Source organism: Nicotiana tomentosiformis, chromosome 2 (genome assembly GCF_000390325.3).
Source record: "Nicotiana tomentosiformis chromosome 2, ASM39032v3, whole genome shotgun sequence".
Taxonomy (NCBI): domain Eukaryota; kingdom Viridiplantae; phylum Streptophyta; class Magnoliopsida; order Solanales; family Solanaceae; genus Nicotiana; species Nicotiana tomentosiformis.
In genome coordinates, this window is record NC_090813.1 from 58,755,139 (window position 1) to 58,773,219 (window position 18,081).

Here is an 18,081-nt window from a genome sequence, read left to right on the forward strand (position 1 = left end):
ACCAAAACCATTGGGAAGCAAAAGGGCTACAACTCTGTTGAATTAACCCTTGATCAAGTAGTTTAGCTACCATTTTCTCTATAACATCTTTATGCATGGGAGAGTACCTGTAAGGTCTACTATTCACAGCATTAGATCACTCCTGCAATGGTATCCTATGGTCAAACAATGCCCTGGAAGGAGGAAGTTCCTGGGGCTCTCCAACGAGTTCTGCATGCTCCAACAAAACTGCTTGGATCTCTGCAGTTTCTTGGGTATGAGAAGTTTCCCCTTTCACCTTTGAACTATCATTCTCCATTGGAACTGCTTTAATCATAAACAACTGAACATCTCCCTCTTTGATGTTTTGTAAGGACTCTGAGTCAACCATCTTCAACTGTGGTGCTATTCCTTGTAATGACACCAATCTCCCTTGATACTCAAACTTCATAGTTAATTTTTTGAAGTTAAACATAATATCTCCCAAGTCATTAAGCCACTGGATGCCCAATACCATGTCACAACTTCCTAATGGTAATAAGAGGAAGTCTGCTTTAAACACATTGCCTTGCAATAGCCATTCAAGTCCCTTGCAGACCCTATACTCTCCACCAAGTCATAATCAAGGAAATTATGTGTAGACCCACTATCAATTAGGATGTTAAGTTGTCTTTTATGGCAATAACCAGTAACCCTCAAGGTTTTGTACTTCTTAGAGCCATTAAGTGCTTGAAGGGATATTTCATATGCCTCAGCTGATTCATCTGATTCCAAGTCATCCTCTATAATAATCCCTTCTGTACTCTCATCTTCTAGTTCCAACAAGAACAAGTGCGCCTTGGCTTTACACATATGTCCTGATTCGAATTTCTCATCACAAACATAACATAAACCCTTAGCTCTTTTCTCACTCAGCTCTGCATGGGACAATCTTCTCCTCCTTACCTTGGTATCTACTGGCTTAGGTAGGTGTATTTATGGGTTAGTGATGGTTTTAGCTTGAACATAAGTGGGATTGGCTCTAGCAGTAGAACTGGTGTAAACAACTGAATGCTTCATAGCTCTTGATTGCTTGAGAAATATGGATTCCCGCAACCTCGCCAACTGGTAAGCCTGGGGTAAAGAGAAGGGGTTATGAATTCTGACTGCATCCCCTAATTCTGGCTTTAACCCATTCAAAAATATACTTATATCATGATTAGGATCCAAGTTCAACCTAGTCATAGCTCTATCAAACACCTCTTGAAATTCCTTGACACCCCCTATTTGCTTCAGTTTCACCAGTTCTGTCATTGGATCATCATACTCTGCCCCAAATCGATCAGCCAAAGCAAAGAGATACTCATCCTAAGTAGGAAATGGAAGATGTGATCTACTCCTCATATATGCTTGATGCCACTGAAGCGCAAGATAATCAAAATGTATAGACGCCACAATGACTTTTAAAAGAAATTGCTCCACCTTATACCACCATCCTTGGAATCCCTTCCCATCAACCCTCGGAAACTCTATGCGTGACAGTCTGGTAAGGGTCTGGTTATTTGGTAGAGGTGGAAGAGTGTTATATGGAGTTGGATGGTAATAATGATGAGATGGGTTAGGTTGATACAATGAATATAGGCTATATTGAACTGGGTTATACTGATAGGTCGGATTTTGTGGGTATGAAGAATAGGGGTTCAACAAGGGTGAGGTATATGGTGGTAGCTTAAGGGTAAAATAAGGACTATGTATGGGAGCTGAGATTGGATTGTAGATTGGCTGAGAACTAGGGATCTGGATAGGAATTGGTCTATGAATTGAACGATTGGGCAATTGGGGGAGTGAATTAAGGTGGCATTAGATGAAGTCTGGGAAATGGGAAATTGGGAGGTTAAAGGTGGCAGAGTAATGGGATCTAGATTTGGCTTTGAGGTTGGTTGAACTAGAGGTTCTGGAGGTTGAATTGAATTACTAATATTGGAGGATTGTTGTAGGGAAGAAGTGTTGTGAGTACCTCACAAACCCCCCAGGTCCGGTGGTCGGAGAATAGAGCTCCTTCGACCCTTCCGTCGGCGATGCTCGTTGCTTGTCTTTACCCATGCTCTGATTGTTACCAATAGTTTCCTTCAACTCACGGAATGAACTCTCATGTACTGATTCAAGCTGGTCTTGTCGCAAAGCTATGCGGTCAAGCTGATTCAGAACCTCCGACATCTCGCCTCCCATGGCAGAATACCCACTGAGCAAGAAAGTGCTCTAATACCACTGATAGACAAAATGAAAGTGCAGAGAAGAAAAGAAGTTAACGAAAGCAGAAATTATATTAACTCTCCAATAGATACTCCTAGAGTTGTGCTACAGAGTATATAACAGGGAAATCATTCTCACAGCTCAATCCACGTGAAGGTGGCTGAGCTGGCATTAAAAAACTTCTCATACTGACTAGAAATAAAAAGAAATAACGTGCTTAATATGTAAATATAATAACTATATCTCTGGGCTAACTGTAACTATACATAAAAGAGAGCCCACTAACTAATACTCTTCCAAGGCCCAAAACGCGTATCAATTTTTAATTGAGTACTTAAATTATTCATCACTATTTGATTCAATTATCATCAACATATCTTGGTAAATGATAGGTTTCTCAAAGAGCAATTGATTTGATAGTGTTACGTTGAAAATGTAGTCGCCAGAATATGCGTTTGGTAGTGTGTCTCTTATTTAAGAAAAAACCCGATAAATAACAAAAAAAAATAAAAAACCGACAAAAACCGAATTGATAAAAAAGCGACTTAATTGGTTTGGTTTGGTTTGGTTCCAATATTTGAAAAATCGACTTACTTGATTTGGTTTCTTTTTAGGGAAAAATCGACCCAAACCGAACCATGAACACCCCTACTTGCAATATTATTATTTTTTTAAAGTAAAGTACAAGTTAAAACTATTATATAGGGTAAAAGATAAAATATGATTATTTAATAATATGGAAGACCAAGATAAGTTGAAAAAATAAGGTAACGAAGCGACTACACCAAATCGATCGTTTCATAAAGTGACATTTTTCGTCGTAACGTAATGATGTATTACGATGCAATACAATAAGTAACAACCATCCAAACGAACTGTAATTTCACACGCCACTCAATTTTTATTTTATTATTCTAAAGTTACCAAATTATCTTTTATAACAAAAAAGTTACTATTCAATTTACTTAACTAACACAAAAGTCATTAGACTATTTTATTAACTAAAGTCGATCAACTTTACCTTTACGTTTTTACAGAACTTGAATTTCATTTGGCTTGATAAATCTTAAAGTAATTCTGTCATATATCCAGTCCAGCAATAGCAAAGTGGGGGCATAATTTTCTTAAGAACAGTAATTACACTGTCAAAGCCTCAAATTTCCTGTTTCTGCAATTTTATCTAATGGCTGGTAAGGTAACTGTTCTAGACAGAATTCTCTTGCGAATGGTTTAGTAAGGAAGCACAAACAGCAACATTAGATTGCAGTGTTACGGCAAGTTATAAGGGAAGGCTAAGATACTTCATTATATATATACAATCTAAGAGCCCGTTTGGCCATGAAATTTTTCACTTTTTTTGAAAAAATTTCATTTTTATCAAAATCAGTGTTTGGCCAAAATTTTCAAATTTCACTTAAGATGAATTTTGGAATTTTTCAAAAATTTGAAAAACTTCAAAACGCTGTTTTTAAAATTTTCACTCAGATCAGTCACAAAAATCCAAAAACAACCCAAATTATATTCATGTCCAAACATAACTCTAATACCATTTTCACTTTTTAAAAAAAAATCACTTTTTTCGAAATTTTACAATTCTTATGTCCAAACGCCCACTAAATACTACCAGGAAGAAACTAGAGACATGATCTTGGGGCCTCAATCTTGACGTTAGGGAATACAACTTCCAAAGGGACTGAAGTAGTTAAAACAACAAACTTGCTACTCTGATTTTGCATTGATCAGAAACCAAAATAGATCATAGTTAGAAAGTGATTAATGTATCAACTTCTAATCATGTTGCAGGACCTCTCATCAACATTTCATGCTTCATTAACAGACAGGCAGGACCTTGCCAAAAAAATAAAGCCCAGCTCTGCTGTATCTAGTCTAACCTGTGACTGTAAATCAGTTTTACAATTAGAGAAGCAAATATGTTTGCAAAATAATGATGGAATAACTAGTACACTACTGACGTATACTTAAAGCTGGCTTTTTCATCAGTTGGGTAAATATACTGCAGGCAAGCGTGCTCTTTGAACAAGCAAGCAAAGAACTAGTGAGCTCCGGAATGGAATATCATATGTAGTGTAGTATACAAAAGACACTAATTGCTAGGTTTTCACTTTCCAAAACTAGTTATAATGTGTTTCCACGTTTTGGGATCTGACAGACAATTGCAGAGGCAAGATGGCTTCTTCAGAGTTTCTAAAAGAATTTACTTTTCTGTGCCAGTTGTAGCATCTCCATCCATGCTAAGCTTCTATTTCTTTCCATCCCCATGTCTGGACCTTCTAGGTGCTTCATCCTCGCTTTCGCTTTCATCATTTCTAAAGCTGTTTCCAGTTTGTGGATAACTTACTCCTTCATCTGGTCCACCAACTGAGCCTGCCATCTCTTGACCCCTACGTTGATCTGAACCTGAACTGAATCTATCAATCCTTTCATTAAGTGGATCTTTCGGATCCCTTTTGACCCTAGGATTTTGAGAAGGTTGTGATGGGGGTGGAATAAATGATGGATGCATTCCCATTGGCCGACCACCTCTGGGTGGGCCAGTTGCTCCAGGACCCATTCCACCCATGAAAGGGGCCGTTCCTGGACCCATCATCATCCCAAATCCACCGGCAGCTGGAGGACGGTTGTGAAACATCATATCACCTGGGAATCGAGGGCCAAATGGTCCAAAAGGTCGGCCGCCCATTCCAAAAAGATCCGACATAGGAAAACCATCAGGTGTCATTGATCCATAAGAAAACCCATCACTCATCATGCGTGGAGGGAAGCCCCGCATCCCAGGATAAGGCCTGGCTCCACGTCCAAAAGGAACTATAGGAGGCCATACAATTCCCCTACCACTTCCTCTGTCAAAAGCAGCTGGTCCAAAAGCTTGACCAAAGCTCTCATCCTCCTCCTCACTTTCTTCCTCTTCCTCTTCTTCATTGTCTTCAAAAGGTACAATATCTGGGTTCTCATTCCCATTGTCAGGGTTTACTCCCTTTGCTCTTTCCTCCTCTCGCTTGGATTCTGCTGCAAGTGAGATTGCCTGAAATGCAATAATTTATTGCTCATCAGAATTCTGTACAGAAAGTCCAACTACATTAGGTAGTCATTTTTGAAGTTTCAATAGCTACCATGTGCTGTGAATGTACATATACACATATAACATATACACACACACATGTGTGTGTATCCACCATGCGCATTCCTCTATCAGCACTCCGACTAATAGATGCTCCATATACTAACCAAGAGCATATTAAAGGCAGATGGACCATAAGCAGCCAAATTTTGGAATTTCATCACAACATATTTGATTGTACATAAGCAGCAAAGTGGCAGAACCTAGTCACTATCAAATCAAGCTAAATAAGTACTAGACTATATGCGGGTTACAAGTACAGAAACCTATCATAAAAAGGAAAAAAAGTAAACAAGTACCTCTCTGTGTAAGGATCTTTTTTTTCAACAATTGCACCAGACATTACAAGCCAGAAAAGCCTATGATTGAAGCCAATGTATGTATATAACATGAAAACGTTATGTGATTTGTAAAGAAAGGGAAATTGAGTCTAAGATACATTGGACCTTATAAAATCTTGAAGACTGAATATAGGATACAAGATTGACGTAAGTTACTCAATCCCAACTAGTATTTTCAAAATCATAACTGAACTAGTCATTTGAACTTGGATGTACCATACCTAGACAAAACATGGAAACAACCCCTGAAAGCTCCAGAAAATGGATAAATTACCATCAAGTGAATGAAAGCTAAATTAATGTTTGAAAGAAGAAAAAGAAATACCATAAGTTCACTGTCTGGTTCTAGATAGAGTAAAGAAGCTAACTGCTCTCCAACAGAGATCTCTAATTCTTGACAATCTCTGCTTATCTGCAACAACGGCAGTAAAAGGTGGCTGAAAGTTATGATAGTATGCAACAAATTTTAGCATTAACAAACAAAACATAGGAGATTTTGAATTTAACAAGTAAAAGTCCATGTCTCTGGAATCATAAGCAACAATCATCAATGATTTCATTCCAACAGTAAAAGAATGTTCACATATAAGCAGAGAATTATCCGACGCAATACTAGCACAGTCAACCAAACAGAAATGCAACTAATATTCGAAGAGGCTATTTGATTGATTTCTGTTCTTCAGAAGGGAATAAAAACTTGCTTTTCATAACATGACGAGTAATTTGTCATTATTTTCTACAATATAATTTGAAAGTTTGTGTTGCTATACCCATGGCATTAAAATAGGTTGCGGCTAAAAGGTAAAGTATCTTACTTAAGACATATTTTTCCTTTCTTCTTTTTCAATAAGAAAAGAAAAGTACCATTGATGAGGGAGAGTATAAAAGACGACTAGATGTCCTCAACCTAAGAAAGAACTGCATAGATAAGAAAGCCCCCGTCCAATCTTGTTAAGGACTGGTCAAGGTAATGTAGAAGAATCTACTTCAATCGATATGCCCTTGTGAAACCACCAAAATGTTCACTACGGTTGTCATGAAGGCCTATTCCTTTACCACAATAGATATGAGATGGATCTCTCAACACAAAAATCAACATATATTACGAGAAAATGACCTCCAAACATTCTGGCGTCCTCTTCATTCAAATGCAGATTGAACAGCATATAAAAATCCTCTTCAGAGAATTTACCATCTTTTTTGCAACCAAAGCCCCTTCAACCGTTAATAACTAGCTGAGATATTATAAAAGCACAAAAGATCATCACAATCCTAATCATTTCAGCAAGAGTCCTCTTGTAAAAGAACAAAGCAGGCATAAGTGAGAAAGGGTCTGATTTCTGTTCTTGCACATTATGCACCAACTGGAATTATGGATTTGTGAGGTCTTCTCAATTGTAATGGAACATTAGTGCCAAGAATTTCATGGAGCAAAACGAAGCAAGTGCCTTAATTTTCAACAGAACTTTTGCTTTAAAGACGTGAAAGGGAAAAGGAGACTCCATAGATAGGCACTAGAATGTATTTGAACAGCATATTGCCTCCATGATCATGCAGAATATGCTTCTATGGCAATTTGAAGATTTTATCCAAAGATATTAATTTTTGATTATCTATGTTTAATTTTTTATAACCGCAGAGTCCATGCCAGCTTGCACGCACCTCGACTAATTCCACCAGATACCTGCTACCTCCCACCAACAACATGTACCCGGTAACTCTATCCACCAAGACTTGGATAGATGGGAAGAAATCACCCAGTGCTTTTTGTCTCCACTGGGATTTGAACCTGACACCTCATAGTTTTCAACCAACTTAATTGACCACTAGGCCCACACCTTTGGATGCTAATTTTCGATTATCTATATAACCATGTTATTTTATGATTTCTTTCAACTTCATGCTACCCCACAAAATTCAATTGACTACACACAAATTGGATCTTCAAATAATTCTACTCAAAGCACAATGGTAAGGCTGGCTATTTCTCCACTATTCGCCTTTTCCCTGATCAACAGTACAAGGCTTCAAATTGTGGAGCATCAACTTTGGTGAAAAGAGCAAAAAAAAAATTGTAACCCTGGAAACCCAAACCTCAAAGTACTAAGGTCTTTGTCGTTAACAAAAAGACCGTTTGGTAGTCAAAGAAGTTCTGGTGGAGCTGGATAGTCTTGCTGGAACAAAAAATTAAGGATGTCACTTGACAAGAGCAACATGTGCGAAATCTGACTGGGGGGAAAACTCGACTAGTAAATGGTTCTGTCAGGTCCATCAAGTCTTTAAAGTGAAGTCTAGAACGGCATCTATAAATGAAGAATTTTGCAAATTAAAGCAGTAAGCATAACACATAACTACATTCAAATTCCTGCCCTGATCTGTCAATGTCCATTAGAAATCAATCTATGGACATCAGCATGCTCAGAGCAGCCACAGAGGAAACTAAAATTGTTGAAATATGTCAAATAATCAATGAGTAAAGGCTTAAATATACCTTCACAGGTAAGTTTTCATTATATGGATTCCTCAAATGGCGAGTTTTCTGGAAGGACAGTTCACAGAGCTGCACTTTAAGCCTCAGAGTTAGTTCATGTATGCAAGCAATTCTGTAATGTAAAAAAAGGGTAAGAAAAAGAAGAGAATTAATTTGTGAACTTTAAGCCTCATGTATGCAAGCAATTCCGCTTAGAAAAGGAGGAAGAAAAAGAAGAGAACTTAAAAGCCTCTGCCACTGATTGATAACAGGTAAGTGTTAGAGTTGGGAAAATGATTAAAAGTCCTCAAGTGAAACAGAAGGTGCAACAAAAAGAAAAAGGATTTCTCTCATATGGTACTTATATCATATGCATAGAGTTTATCAGTTTATATTGCAACAAGGTAAGAGGCATGACCTCCAACTACACAGTGAGTTAAACAAATCATTGATCAAGATACCCCTGTACTTATCAGATCATCCTGCAGTACTGACAGAAAGTAAAATCGAAATTCATCTAGCTGATGGCTTGCAAAGCTGAAGGAGCCAGTTGATTGAATAACTGGTGATGCATAATTTAAATACATGAAATATTTCAAACTTAACTTAAATAGGGGAGAGGTTCTGAATGACATTTTATCTTTAATCAGCCAAACCAGCAAATCATCAAACAGAAAATCACGAGTTGAATAATTGGTTGCACTGATTTTTAGCTCAGCTAACTAGTTCAACAGTCACTTGTCTAGTCTGACAACAATTTTAAACCACAATAATCAACTCTCTGCAGTCTGCAAGTCCTATGAATTTAAAAAAGAGGGAGATTGAGCCCAAATCGTGGTCAAACAACCTTTGTTGAGGTCAATTGTCATGTGAACAGCTTATGTGATAAACCAGAAACCTTGAGGGATATAAGTGGAGTCACTAATCCTCATGAAATACACAACATTCATTCATTAAATAGCTTCCAATTAGCATTTGCATAAATCAGAAAGAGGGACCAGATATCTTTTCTTGTCACCGCAGCTCTACCTGGAACAGAATCTAATAAATTACACGAAATATTTCGCTGACAACCATGCAAGGACCTGATTGGAAAAGCAAGAATAGGAAAAGAGAAAGAAATACTAATATAGGTGGGGCAGGTAAGGAAATTAAAAGTACCTTTAACCATTTTACTGAAAAATTCCGTCCAAAATGTGCAGTTCCATGTTCATGCTTCCAGTTTCCTCCTTTAGAAGCACCACCAATTCTAGATGTCATTTTTGCAAGACCCTAACAAACAGTACACATGTTAAATTCTATGAATTAGTACTAAATTCTAAGACACATTCCTTCCATCACAAGTTACAATCAAACAATGCATTGTTAAATAACAAGTAAAACCTAAAAACTCTTCATGGGATAGGTGAAAAATAGACTACCTGAAAATGTCTAGTCCGGTTGATCGAAAAAACTAGAATGACATTTTCCACAGAATCGAAAGCTTCATTTAGTTTAGCTTCATTGCTTCGTTGAGTTGCCCAAACTCCTTGTTGTACTGACAATTCAAGATTCTCAGGGTTGCAGCTTTTAACTATAAAGTACCTAATCCCATGCAAGGACATCAGATAAGTATACAGTAAAAAACAGAGATATGGACATTGGATCATTCTTCTGGGTGGTTTCTAAAACTTCCCAACATAGTAGGGTGCTTCAGGCATGTAATTACCAGCCAACAATATATATTATTTATAGCAGAAATCTCATAGAATGAGTTCACAATAGTTTGTATCAGTTCCTCAGGCATGCAAACTGAGCATGCAGCGGAATGAAGAATAGGACAAAGTGAATTGATAAAGAAAATACGTGGAACCATATATGATTCTAACAAGGCTCTGAATAAACTAATTAAAGCTGACATGGAAGACTCCAAATTATTGTCACTTATTTAAGTACATGAACTGACTACACGACCTAAGTAAAGACCTTGAAACTTCGAACACACCTAGATGTTCCTTGAGGCAGGGGTATTGCAGTTCTATCCGCCTGATTTTGCTGGCCATTAGGAAGAGTTTGTGTTTGAGTTGGGGCACTGTGATGTTGAGGCTGTTGAACTTGCTGTTGATGTGCCTGGTGCTGCGGTCCAATGGGTGGCTCTACAGCTGTAGATTTCACTGCTTGATTCATTACATTCTGTACTTGCTGAGTAGGAGATTTGTCTGCCTGAGTTGAATAATTAGCATTGCGGTTCTGTAAAAACCGGTTTGAGTAACCATAGTTGTAGGATGTCAAATTCTGAATTTTCTGAAGAACTTCTTCCACTGGAGGTGGAGGTCCAGGCAGCTTTGCATGTCTATACCGGCAATCAGGACCATTCGGGCAAAATCCCAATTTATACCTGTCATTATAGAAATTACATTAAAAGGCAGGTGATAATGTGCTAAAACTGAAAAAAGAACAAGTACGGTCATTTTTTCATCTTTTCAGTTACTTTTCTTTAGAGAAAGCAACTCAACGATCATTATTATAAAGATCAAACTACCTACACCCTAATTAATGATCATTCAGTCATAGATTGAGCAATGCTGAATGAAAACAAATCAGCAGAACTATTATCAGATGAGGATCACAAAGAAAAAAACAATAAAGAGCAAAAAGATAAAACAGCAAGGAAACGTCCAAAACATGCAACACGGTACTGATCAAGATTTCCAACAATGCACCCCAAACTGTGAATGCAGTGTTGCAGTGACCTTAGAGCCATCATTCTAGCCAGGTTATATAACATCATTTACAATACAGGCAGATAAGCTGTGAAATTCGACTATTGACCCAGATTGACACGAATGTCTTAGGACAAAACTTAACAGACAATTCTCAAATTCAAATCTCATCGTAAGTATCTAAGTATGAGTTTGATTCCAATCCAAAAACAATTCCCCTACTAGCATGCTAGTGATGTAAGTATGCAAATATATAGCTTACCTCCCTCTCTCTCCCCCCACCCCGCAGAAAATAGCATGAGTTAAAACATTGCAGTAATAAATACATGGCAAAGAAGAAAAAGAAAAGGACAGATCAGTGGGAGAAGCTCACATGTTACACTCTTTAATATCCTCATTGGTGTGCTTATAAACACAATCCGGCTCACGACACTCTCCGTAGAGTCGAAAAAACCTGCAAATAGGCATTCGAGACTTATCATATTGGTGGAGGAAACCACAGGCATCACCTTTCATACACAGCGACCGCAGCCAATGCCGGCAAACAGTCTGCCTGAAGCTTCTACGATTCCCAACAAATGAACCATCGCCTAATTGCCCTTGCCCTAGTCCGACTGTAGGGACTGAGGCAGTAGAAGCACTCGGGTCGGGTCCCGCAGTGGTGATGGTGTTGTAATGGTCTGAGGATTGTATTACTGGTACTGATGCAGTTGGGTGTGTAGGCAATGTGTCTAGCGCGCCTTCGAAGTCAAAGCTTAATCCTCCTTCTCCATCATCCATGGTTAATTGTTATTATACTAGCTTTTTTTCATGTGTCAATGTCAATTTTGATTTGCTGATTCTGCTTGAAATTTGGGCGTTTCTGGAGACACCAGGGGTTTTCAATTTTTTAATCCCAAGAGCGGAGTTTCTGGTGTTGTGTTGTTTTTTGTGCGAAATAATTCGAAAGTGAAATTTACGGTGCTTATTCTTACCTTGCTTGTCAATGGAGTATATACACACAAAAAAACTCCTCGCTACTGGTCTGTGAAGGCTTATTGTGGAATCCAGTAATCTATTGCTAATAGCTTAATGAACAATGAGTAGCGTTACAAATTGTTCTCTAATTGCTTTTCTGATAATTCTGTTCCCAAGCCAATGCAGATCAACGTGCAGACTCAGTTTGGTTAATTGTAATATTTTTTGATATTTTATACTTTTGATTTTAGGAAAAAAAAAAAGATAAAGGTGATCGAAATAACTATGACTTTACAATTAAAAGAAAGTGGTGGTAAATGACAATAGTGATTTTTAGCTTTTTTCAAGAACTCCAATTATACCACATCTATTCAAGCACGTAATTTTTTATTAATAAAATTAATTCCAATATGTAAATAGTAATATTTTCAACATCTGATGGAAAATGGCTTTCCTCACTTATGCTGCGGAAGTACTATTCTTATAACTATGTGACATTCATTAATATTAGTTGCTTCAACTAACAGTTAAACATTATTATAATATTTAGAATTCAAAATTTTCATCAAAACACACTCTGATTTGCTACAATTATTATTTATTCATGCCCCAGCCAAACATTGGAGACATTTTCGATCACAACTGAATTATGTCATGCGAAACATGCTAATATTTTGCTACCCCGAGTTAAGCGGTCACCAGCAGCAGCATATAAGCTGAACATAGTTCCATGCTCAAATGGAGATAAACCTGAGACCTCCTCGGTTACCAGGCTAAGACCATTGGTAAATAAAAGTTTTTCTCTACGTGGGCAGAGCCAAAGACACTGGAAGACGGTGAAATCAAACTGATATATTTTCGTTTTCTTTCCAAAATGATGAGCTAAAACCCCGCCCCAAGTGCTGGTAGATGATCTGTGCTCTAGGGCATTTTTTTCATTTTCCATGCTATTAAAGATGATGGTAGAAATGACACGAGGTAGCCACTCTAAGAGGCTGCTATTCAGAAATTAGTCAATGCATCTTGTATTTTATTTTTTCAGGACTGAATTGTCGTTAAGATTTTTAGTTTAAAATTTCAGGACAAAATAAATACTAGTTAATCTCTAAATAGCATCCCTGAGAATAGCTATGTGTGCACTAGCCCCGAAAAAATGAAGTTAGTTACAAGTTACAATCAAATATTTGGACAAATGTTTTGCATGATTATAAATTAACGTAAATCGTGATTTGAGGCGAATCACGATAAACAAATGGTGCTTTGTCATCCAGTTCAGGGTCACCAGTCGATACCCAAATCTCTTGAGATGAAGAGTTTGTCAATGTACAAAATGACAGTGCCAGATGAGGCGACATAATTTTGCATCTGAGTTCTTGCAGAGGCTTCTGAAAATAACAGAGAAAAACAGCAAACTCATCAGACAAAAATGAAAAGAAATAACCACCGGAACAGGTCGGTGACCTATTTACCAGTATACATGGACTATAAGGCATTAGATAGGATGCGAGACAGAAAGATAAAGGTGGCCATGAGCACTGATATGAGGTGTGTCTACGGACCCATTCTGAACAGTAAAAGGTAACAATAATGTAGGTCGAGATCGAATGAAATGAACTGTCGAGAAGAGCTTGTCAGCATACAAGTACAATCAGTATACAACAACAACAACAATAACAAAAAACCCAGTTTAATCCCATAAATGGGGAAAGTACAATCAGTATAATAGGAACAATTTGTTCCCTGAACCAAAAAAGGTGCAAACTCAGTTTTGACCCCCTTAGTCAACAATTAGGAAGCTAAAACCAAATAAGAAATAAAACAAGCAGGATATGAAATTTCAGACTTCTGTCATGGAAGTCCTTCGCAAGGGTGATAGGAGAGGCAGACACAAACAAAAATCCTGATATTTGAACTTTGGTGTTGTAGTATAGGAGGGAGTGGCTATCCAACAATCAGGATTACGATGTTCTGGTATTTCAATTCATAATTCATTTTTAGCCCAAACAGGTTGTGCCATTAAGAATCTAAGCAAATTACTGAACGAATTGGACAAAGCTAAATAATGGTAGATGCAGGAATTTTAACTAGGGCATTCAAAAAATTAGAACTTGAGACCTAAAGAAAATTTTGAACTATCTTTGCCACTACAAGGGGATTCAAAAGTATATATGTATATATGAAAAAAATCATCTTTTACCCTATTTATGCTGTACGGTTCTCCGACAAAGGGGATTCAATTGAACCCCTTTCATTAGCTGTGGCTCTGGCAAAAAACGCAAACCAAGTTCACTTCTGAACAAAAGTTACTATGCCAGAAAGTGCACTAGACGTGAATTCTGTTTCAGGGTACGTGAGTTGTTGGTTGGGTCAGAGGTACAGAAACTAAGTTGAATCGCCACTCACCATCTTCATTAAGCTTGTTCATCAGCTGTTGCCGGGTGGGAAGGGCATACATTCCTGCAGACACAGCTTTCCTGATGGCCCATCCATGATATGGAGCAAACACTTGTTGATATGCTTTTGATGCTGGATCCTTCAAGGAATTCCCCCTGCCAAAAGACAGTTACCAATTGTGAACATCAACTGATAAAATTCAAATACTGCAAATCTCAAAGTTTTGCAATAACACTTCACAATATTTAGCTACTTCTCTGCACCTAAGAAGTATGAACAAACAAACCAAGAATTTGAGATTTATCTATCCTTGCCAAATCGGCCACCAGAAGGGCAGGTTCATGTGAATATCCACCGTGTTAAACAGCAACTGATTTGCAGATTAGAATAAAACTCCATAACATGTTGTGACTTGTCACTGACTTCCATGCACCTTAAAGTCAACAAGTGAACTAAATTTTGAAATTTAGTACCTAAAATTACTTATGAACATCAACCTATGTTAACGATTCCCGACCATATGGGTAGATTCATGTGAACATCCATCAGGTTACGCAAAAACCTGACATTTCTCACTCAAAGTAAAGCTGACACACGCATCAAGTACTCTTTCACTGTCCTTCATAGATTTTAAAATATGCAAATATGCTTTTTTGGGGACAGTCATGTTTCAAACTGCTAACATGAAGTTCACGCCTACTCCTCCCAATCCCCTCTTTAGAGAAGGAAAAGAGATAGTATTGCTTCTCTGGCGGGAAAAGTAGGCATTAATGAGTTCCATTAAAAGGTTTTATGAAACTCTGGCCATCTGAAAGGTTTAAAGACGAGCACAACTAGGTAATGTTCTTGCAGGTTGAAATACAGAAGTTAGTCGAGCATGCAAAGTTCCGTTAACAAGTGTTATGATACTCTGTCCATCCAAAAGGTTCAAAGATGAGCACAACTGGTAATGTTCTTGCAGATGAAATACAGATGTTAGTCAAGCGCGTAACAAGTTTAACCAAGCAAATTGGGGGCCCATTATTGTGTAATGACCAGACATACTATCAAGAAAGTTAGCAATAATAAATAAATAAGTTGATAAATTATTTCCCCATTGCAAATTTCATGCTTAATTTTGATTCTTCTTGTCAGACTTCTTCATCTTAACCATCAAATCATCTGAGCTTGGATAACATCTGTTTTCCAATCATTTTGACGGAAGCTCATAACTTCCTGTCTTCTTTCTCTTATTCTTCTTCAGCAGCAATGAAGAGAAAGACCTGGTGAAAAACCAAGTTGTAAAACCTAGAACTTGTATGCTTCCTCAAATCTCTTTCTCAACCTCGACTGCATAATATTCCTCAACACCAAGCTAAAGGGAGGTTTCTTTCTTTCTTCCTGAAGAACTGGCTACACCTTATAGCAATGCCTTTACAGTAGTGGTCTAGAGGCAGAGAAGAGAGGGAAAGTTCAAAGACGGTCTTGGGTTTCTAAAACTGGTGTAGGTATCTGTACAGTCAATCCACAAGTTTATGGAATTTCATGTATGTATGTCCCTGTTGCTGGAAATTGCTGTTGTCATAATAGGAGTATATTTTATTTTGATTGGTATTCTACCTCATTATGTTCTGTTCCCCTTTCTAAGTACAAGAGAAATGTTGTTCAGGTGAATCTCTGAACATCTGCAAATCTGATGTTCACAGATGTTGACATCTGACCTGTCTGTAACCCAGAAGAAATAGGCCCATGGTATTAACTAAGCAGGCAGTTTATATACCAAAGGCCTGCCAGAAGAATGGCACAGAAATTGAAAATTACTCAAACATAGAATAATCAATTGGATTTTGGATCAAAAAGGACTTAGTCAAAGTTTGCAACAACATCAGAAAAATAAGAACGTAGAACACTGTAAATACCATGCCTTTGGTTCCAAGCATCTCAGCCAAGAAAAGCTTTTCATAAAGGATATTTTCAGGTGTTATCAGCCAAGAAACTGATTTTCAAGAATTTGTGAATATAAGCATAAAGGAAAAAAGATAATAAGCATACTCTGAGGCTATAATCTGCTCGAATAAAACTTTAACCATATCCAGCCCACGTTTAACTCTTAACAAGTTCCTTGTATGACTACCTGCCCTCCTCACACAGTCTGCTTGAACATCTTGATCCATCATCGCTTTCAATGTTGTAATAGACTTTGATGCCTCTGCCAGATCATCCACCTGTGGTCACCATTAACAATTGCCCAATTACTCGATCAGCAATATTTTTGTGAAAAACTGCATATACCTACATGCATATATTCATATGCAATATATGCTGCTACCACGAGCATATGTTATCAAAGGAAAACCAACTATCAATGGATGTCAAAGGGCAAGCCTTTTTGCTTTAAGCTATATCCACATTCGGAAATGTATACTATGAGAATACCCAAAAAAATAATCGAGCTTCCCAACAAAAGGCATATGAGACAAGTTATCAGATTAATAAATTTAATAATATCTGTCCATTCCAGCTTTTGATAATCAATTTCAACTCACAAATATAGCTTAGTTCCATAATTAAATTTGAATACTGGAAAACAACACAAAATGTACGATCAAAAACTTACCACTTTAACCTTTGAAAAGTAGAAAATAAAACATATTATGGTTCACAAGGAGTAATATTTACCAGCTTCCATTCAATAATTACACATTAAATATGATGACAACAAAAAAATTTCGGAAAAAAAAAGATCAATCAAAAAGCGAATTGAATAGTGAATTAAACTGTCGACAATCACAGGGAACGGGAGGATAACCTTGGCAACGTAATCGAGCTCGGCAAACTTGAAGGCGATACCGAGGCAGCGGAAGAGAGGGGAGACCAAAGTGCAAGCGCGAGAGAAAGTGGCAACTTCCAGCTGAACAGCTTCGTCTAGGGTTTGAGAATTTAAAGTGTTGGCTAGGTCTTTGAAGGCATCCGCCATTTTCCTAAGGGGCTTTTCCTCGGCTATGTGGTTCGCCATCGAATCGGGAGCTGCGGTTTCGCCGGAGTTTTGAGGTAATGTCGGTCTGGCTCCAAAATATGTATTGCGCGACGATTGTGAAAAATGAAAATGAATCTAATTTCGAGCCTTTGTTATTCTTGCGAATCTATCTGTTCGGTGGACTCCAGAATTCTGATCTGTCTTCTTTCTAACAGAATACGCTAAAAAATATGGCTGGAAAGGACAAAGCGAGATAGGGTTTAAATGAAGTAAATGTCCGAATTTGTCTCTGTAGGAGTACTATGTAGTATCTAATCTAGAGCTGTTTAATTTTGGGGAAAGTAAGATATATGTTCATGTAGTTTATTACAAAAATTATTTAATTTATTAAAAATTATTAATTTTAGCCAAATATTATCAATATTAGCCAATTAGTTATTTGTAGTTAAAACAAAGCTAAATTTTTTCTTTCTTTTGAGCGAGTGTTATTAGAATAGATTGAGTACATGTTAAGTAGTTTGAATCTCACTTTTGGAATAATTTGACGAAGTTTTGAGGTGGTTTGAATTGAAAATTCGAAGTAGAAGATAAAACATGAAAAAAATGATATGTGTATCACATACAACAACAATAATAACAACCCAGTGAAATTTCACTAGTGGGGTCTAGGGAGGGCAGTATGTACGCAGACCTTACCCCTACCTTGAAGAGGTAGAGAGGTTATTTCCGAAAGACCCTCGGCTCAAGAGGACAAAAAGACAAAAGGAGACAATATCAGTATCACCACATAAATCATAGGAAAAATAAGAACAACATGAAATCTAGAAGAAAGATGCAAAGCAAAAGCGATAGCTAGTAAATAGGTCCGACAATGAAACGCAAAATAGCAAGATACGACATTGCCACTAGCT

General features: G+C 37.4%; 2 protein-coding genes across 2 annotated transcripts; both read right to left on the reverse strand.

The window, feature by feature from the left end:
• Positions 1 to 3,913: 3,913 nt before the first annotated feature.
• On the reverse strand, positions 3,914 to 11,998 carry LOC104094760 (30-kDa cleavage and polyadenylation specificity factor 30-like). Its single transcript, XM_009600753.4, has 7 exons — positions 11,237 to 11,998; positions 10,146 to 10,538; positions 9,583 to 9,745; positions 9,323 to 9,433; positions 8,183 to 8,251; positions 6,017 to 6,103; positions 3,914 to 5,254 (listed from the first exon to the last, which is right to left on the reverse strand). The coding sequence occupies exons 1-7, from the start codon at positions 11,641 to 11,643 to the stop codon at positions 4,472 to 4,474; spliced, it is 2,013 nt and encodes a 670-aa protein (XP_009599048.1). The 5' UTR covers positions 11,644 to 11,998; the 3' UTR covers positions 3,914 to 4,471.
• A 920-nt stretch (positions 11,999 to 12,918) lies between these two features.
• On the reverse strand, positions 12,919 to 17,455 carry LOC104094761 (accelerated cell death 11). Its single transcript, XM_009600756.4, has 4 exons — positions 17,003 to 17,455; positions 16,246 to 16,418; positions 14,224 to 14,369; positions 12,919 to 13,205 (listed from the first exon to the last, which is right to left on the reverse strand). The coding sequence occupies exons 1-4, from the start codon at positions 17,207 to 17,209 to the stop codon at positions 13,099 to 13,101; spliced, it is 633 nt and encodes a 210-aa protein (XP_009599051.1). The 5' UTR covers positions 17,210 to 17,455; the 3' UTR covers positions 12,919 to 13,098.
• Between the last annotated feature and the right edge of the window lie 626 nt (positions 17,456 to 18,081).

Bases quoted from the DNA above. Each gene is read 5' to 3' on its own strand.
- LOC104094760 (XM_009600753.4), bottom strand. From the start codon at position 11,643: ATGGATGATGGAGAAGGAGGATTAAGCTTTGACTTCGAAGGCGCGCTA. The intron at 9,746-10,145 runs GTGTGTTCGAAG...GCATGGGATTAG, and splicing joins CTGCCTCAAGGAACATCTAG to GTACTTTATAGTTAAAAGCT. The intron at 6,104-8,182 runs GTATATTTAAGC...CCGTTGTTGCAG, and splicing joins ATGAAAACTTACCTGTGAAG to ATAAGCAGAGATTGTCAAGA.
- LOC104094761 (XM_009600756.4), bottom strand. From the start codon at position 17,209: ATGGCGAACCACATAGCCGAGGAAAAGCCCCTTAGGAAAATGGCGGAT. The intron at 16,419-17,002 runs GTTATCCTCCCG...TGGTGACCACAG, and splicing joins AGCTCGATTACGTTGCCAAG to GTGGATGATCTGGCAGAGGC. The intron at 13,206-14,223 runs GTGAGTGGCGAT...TGTTATTTTCAG, and splicing joins GAACAAGCTTAATGAAGATG to AAGCCTCTGCAAGAACTCAG.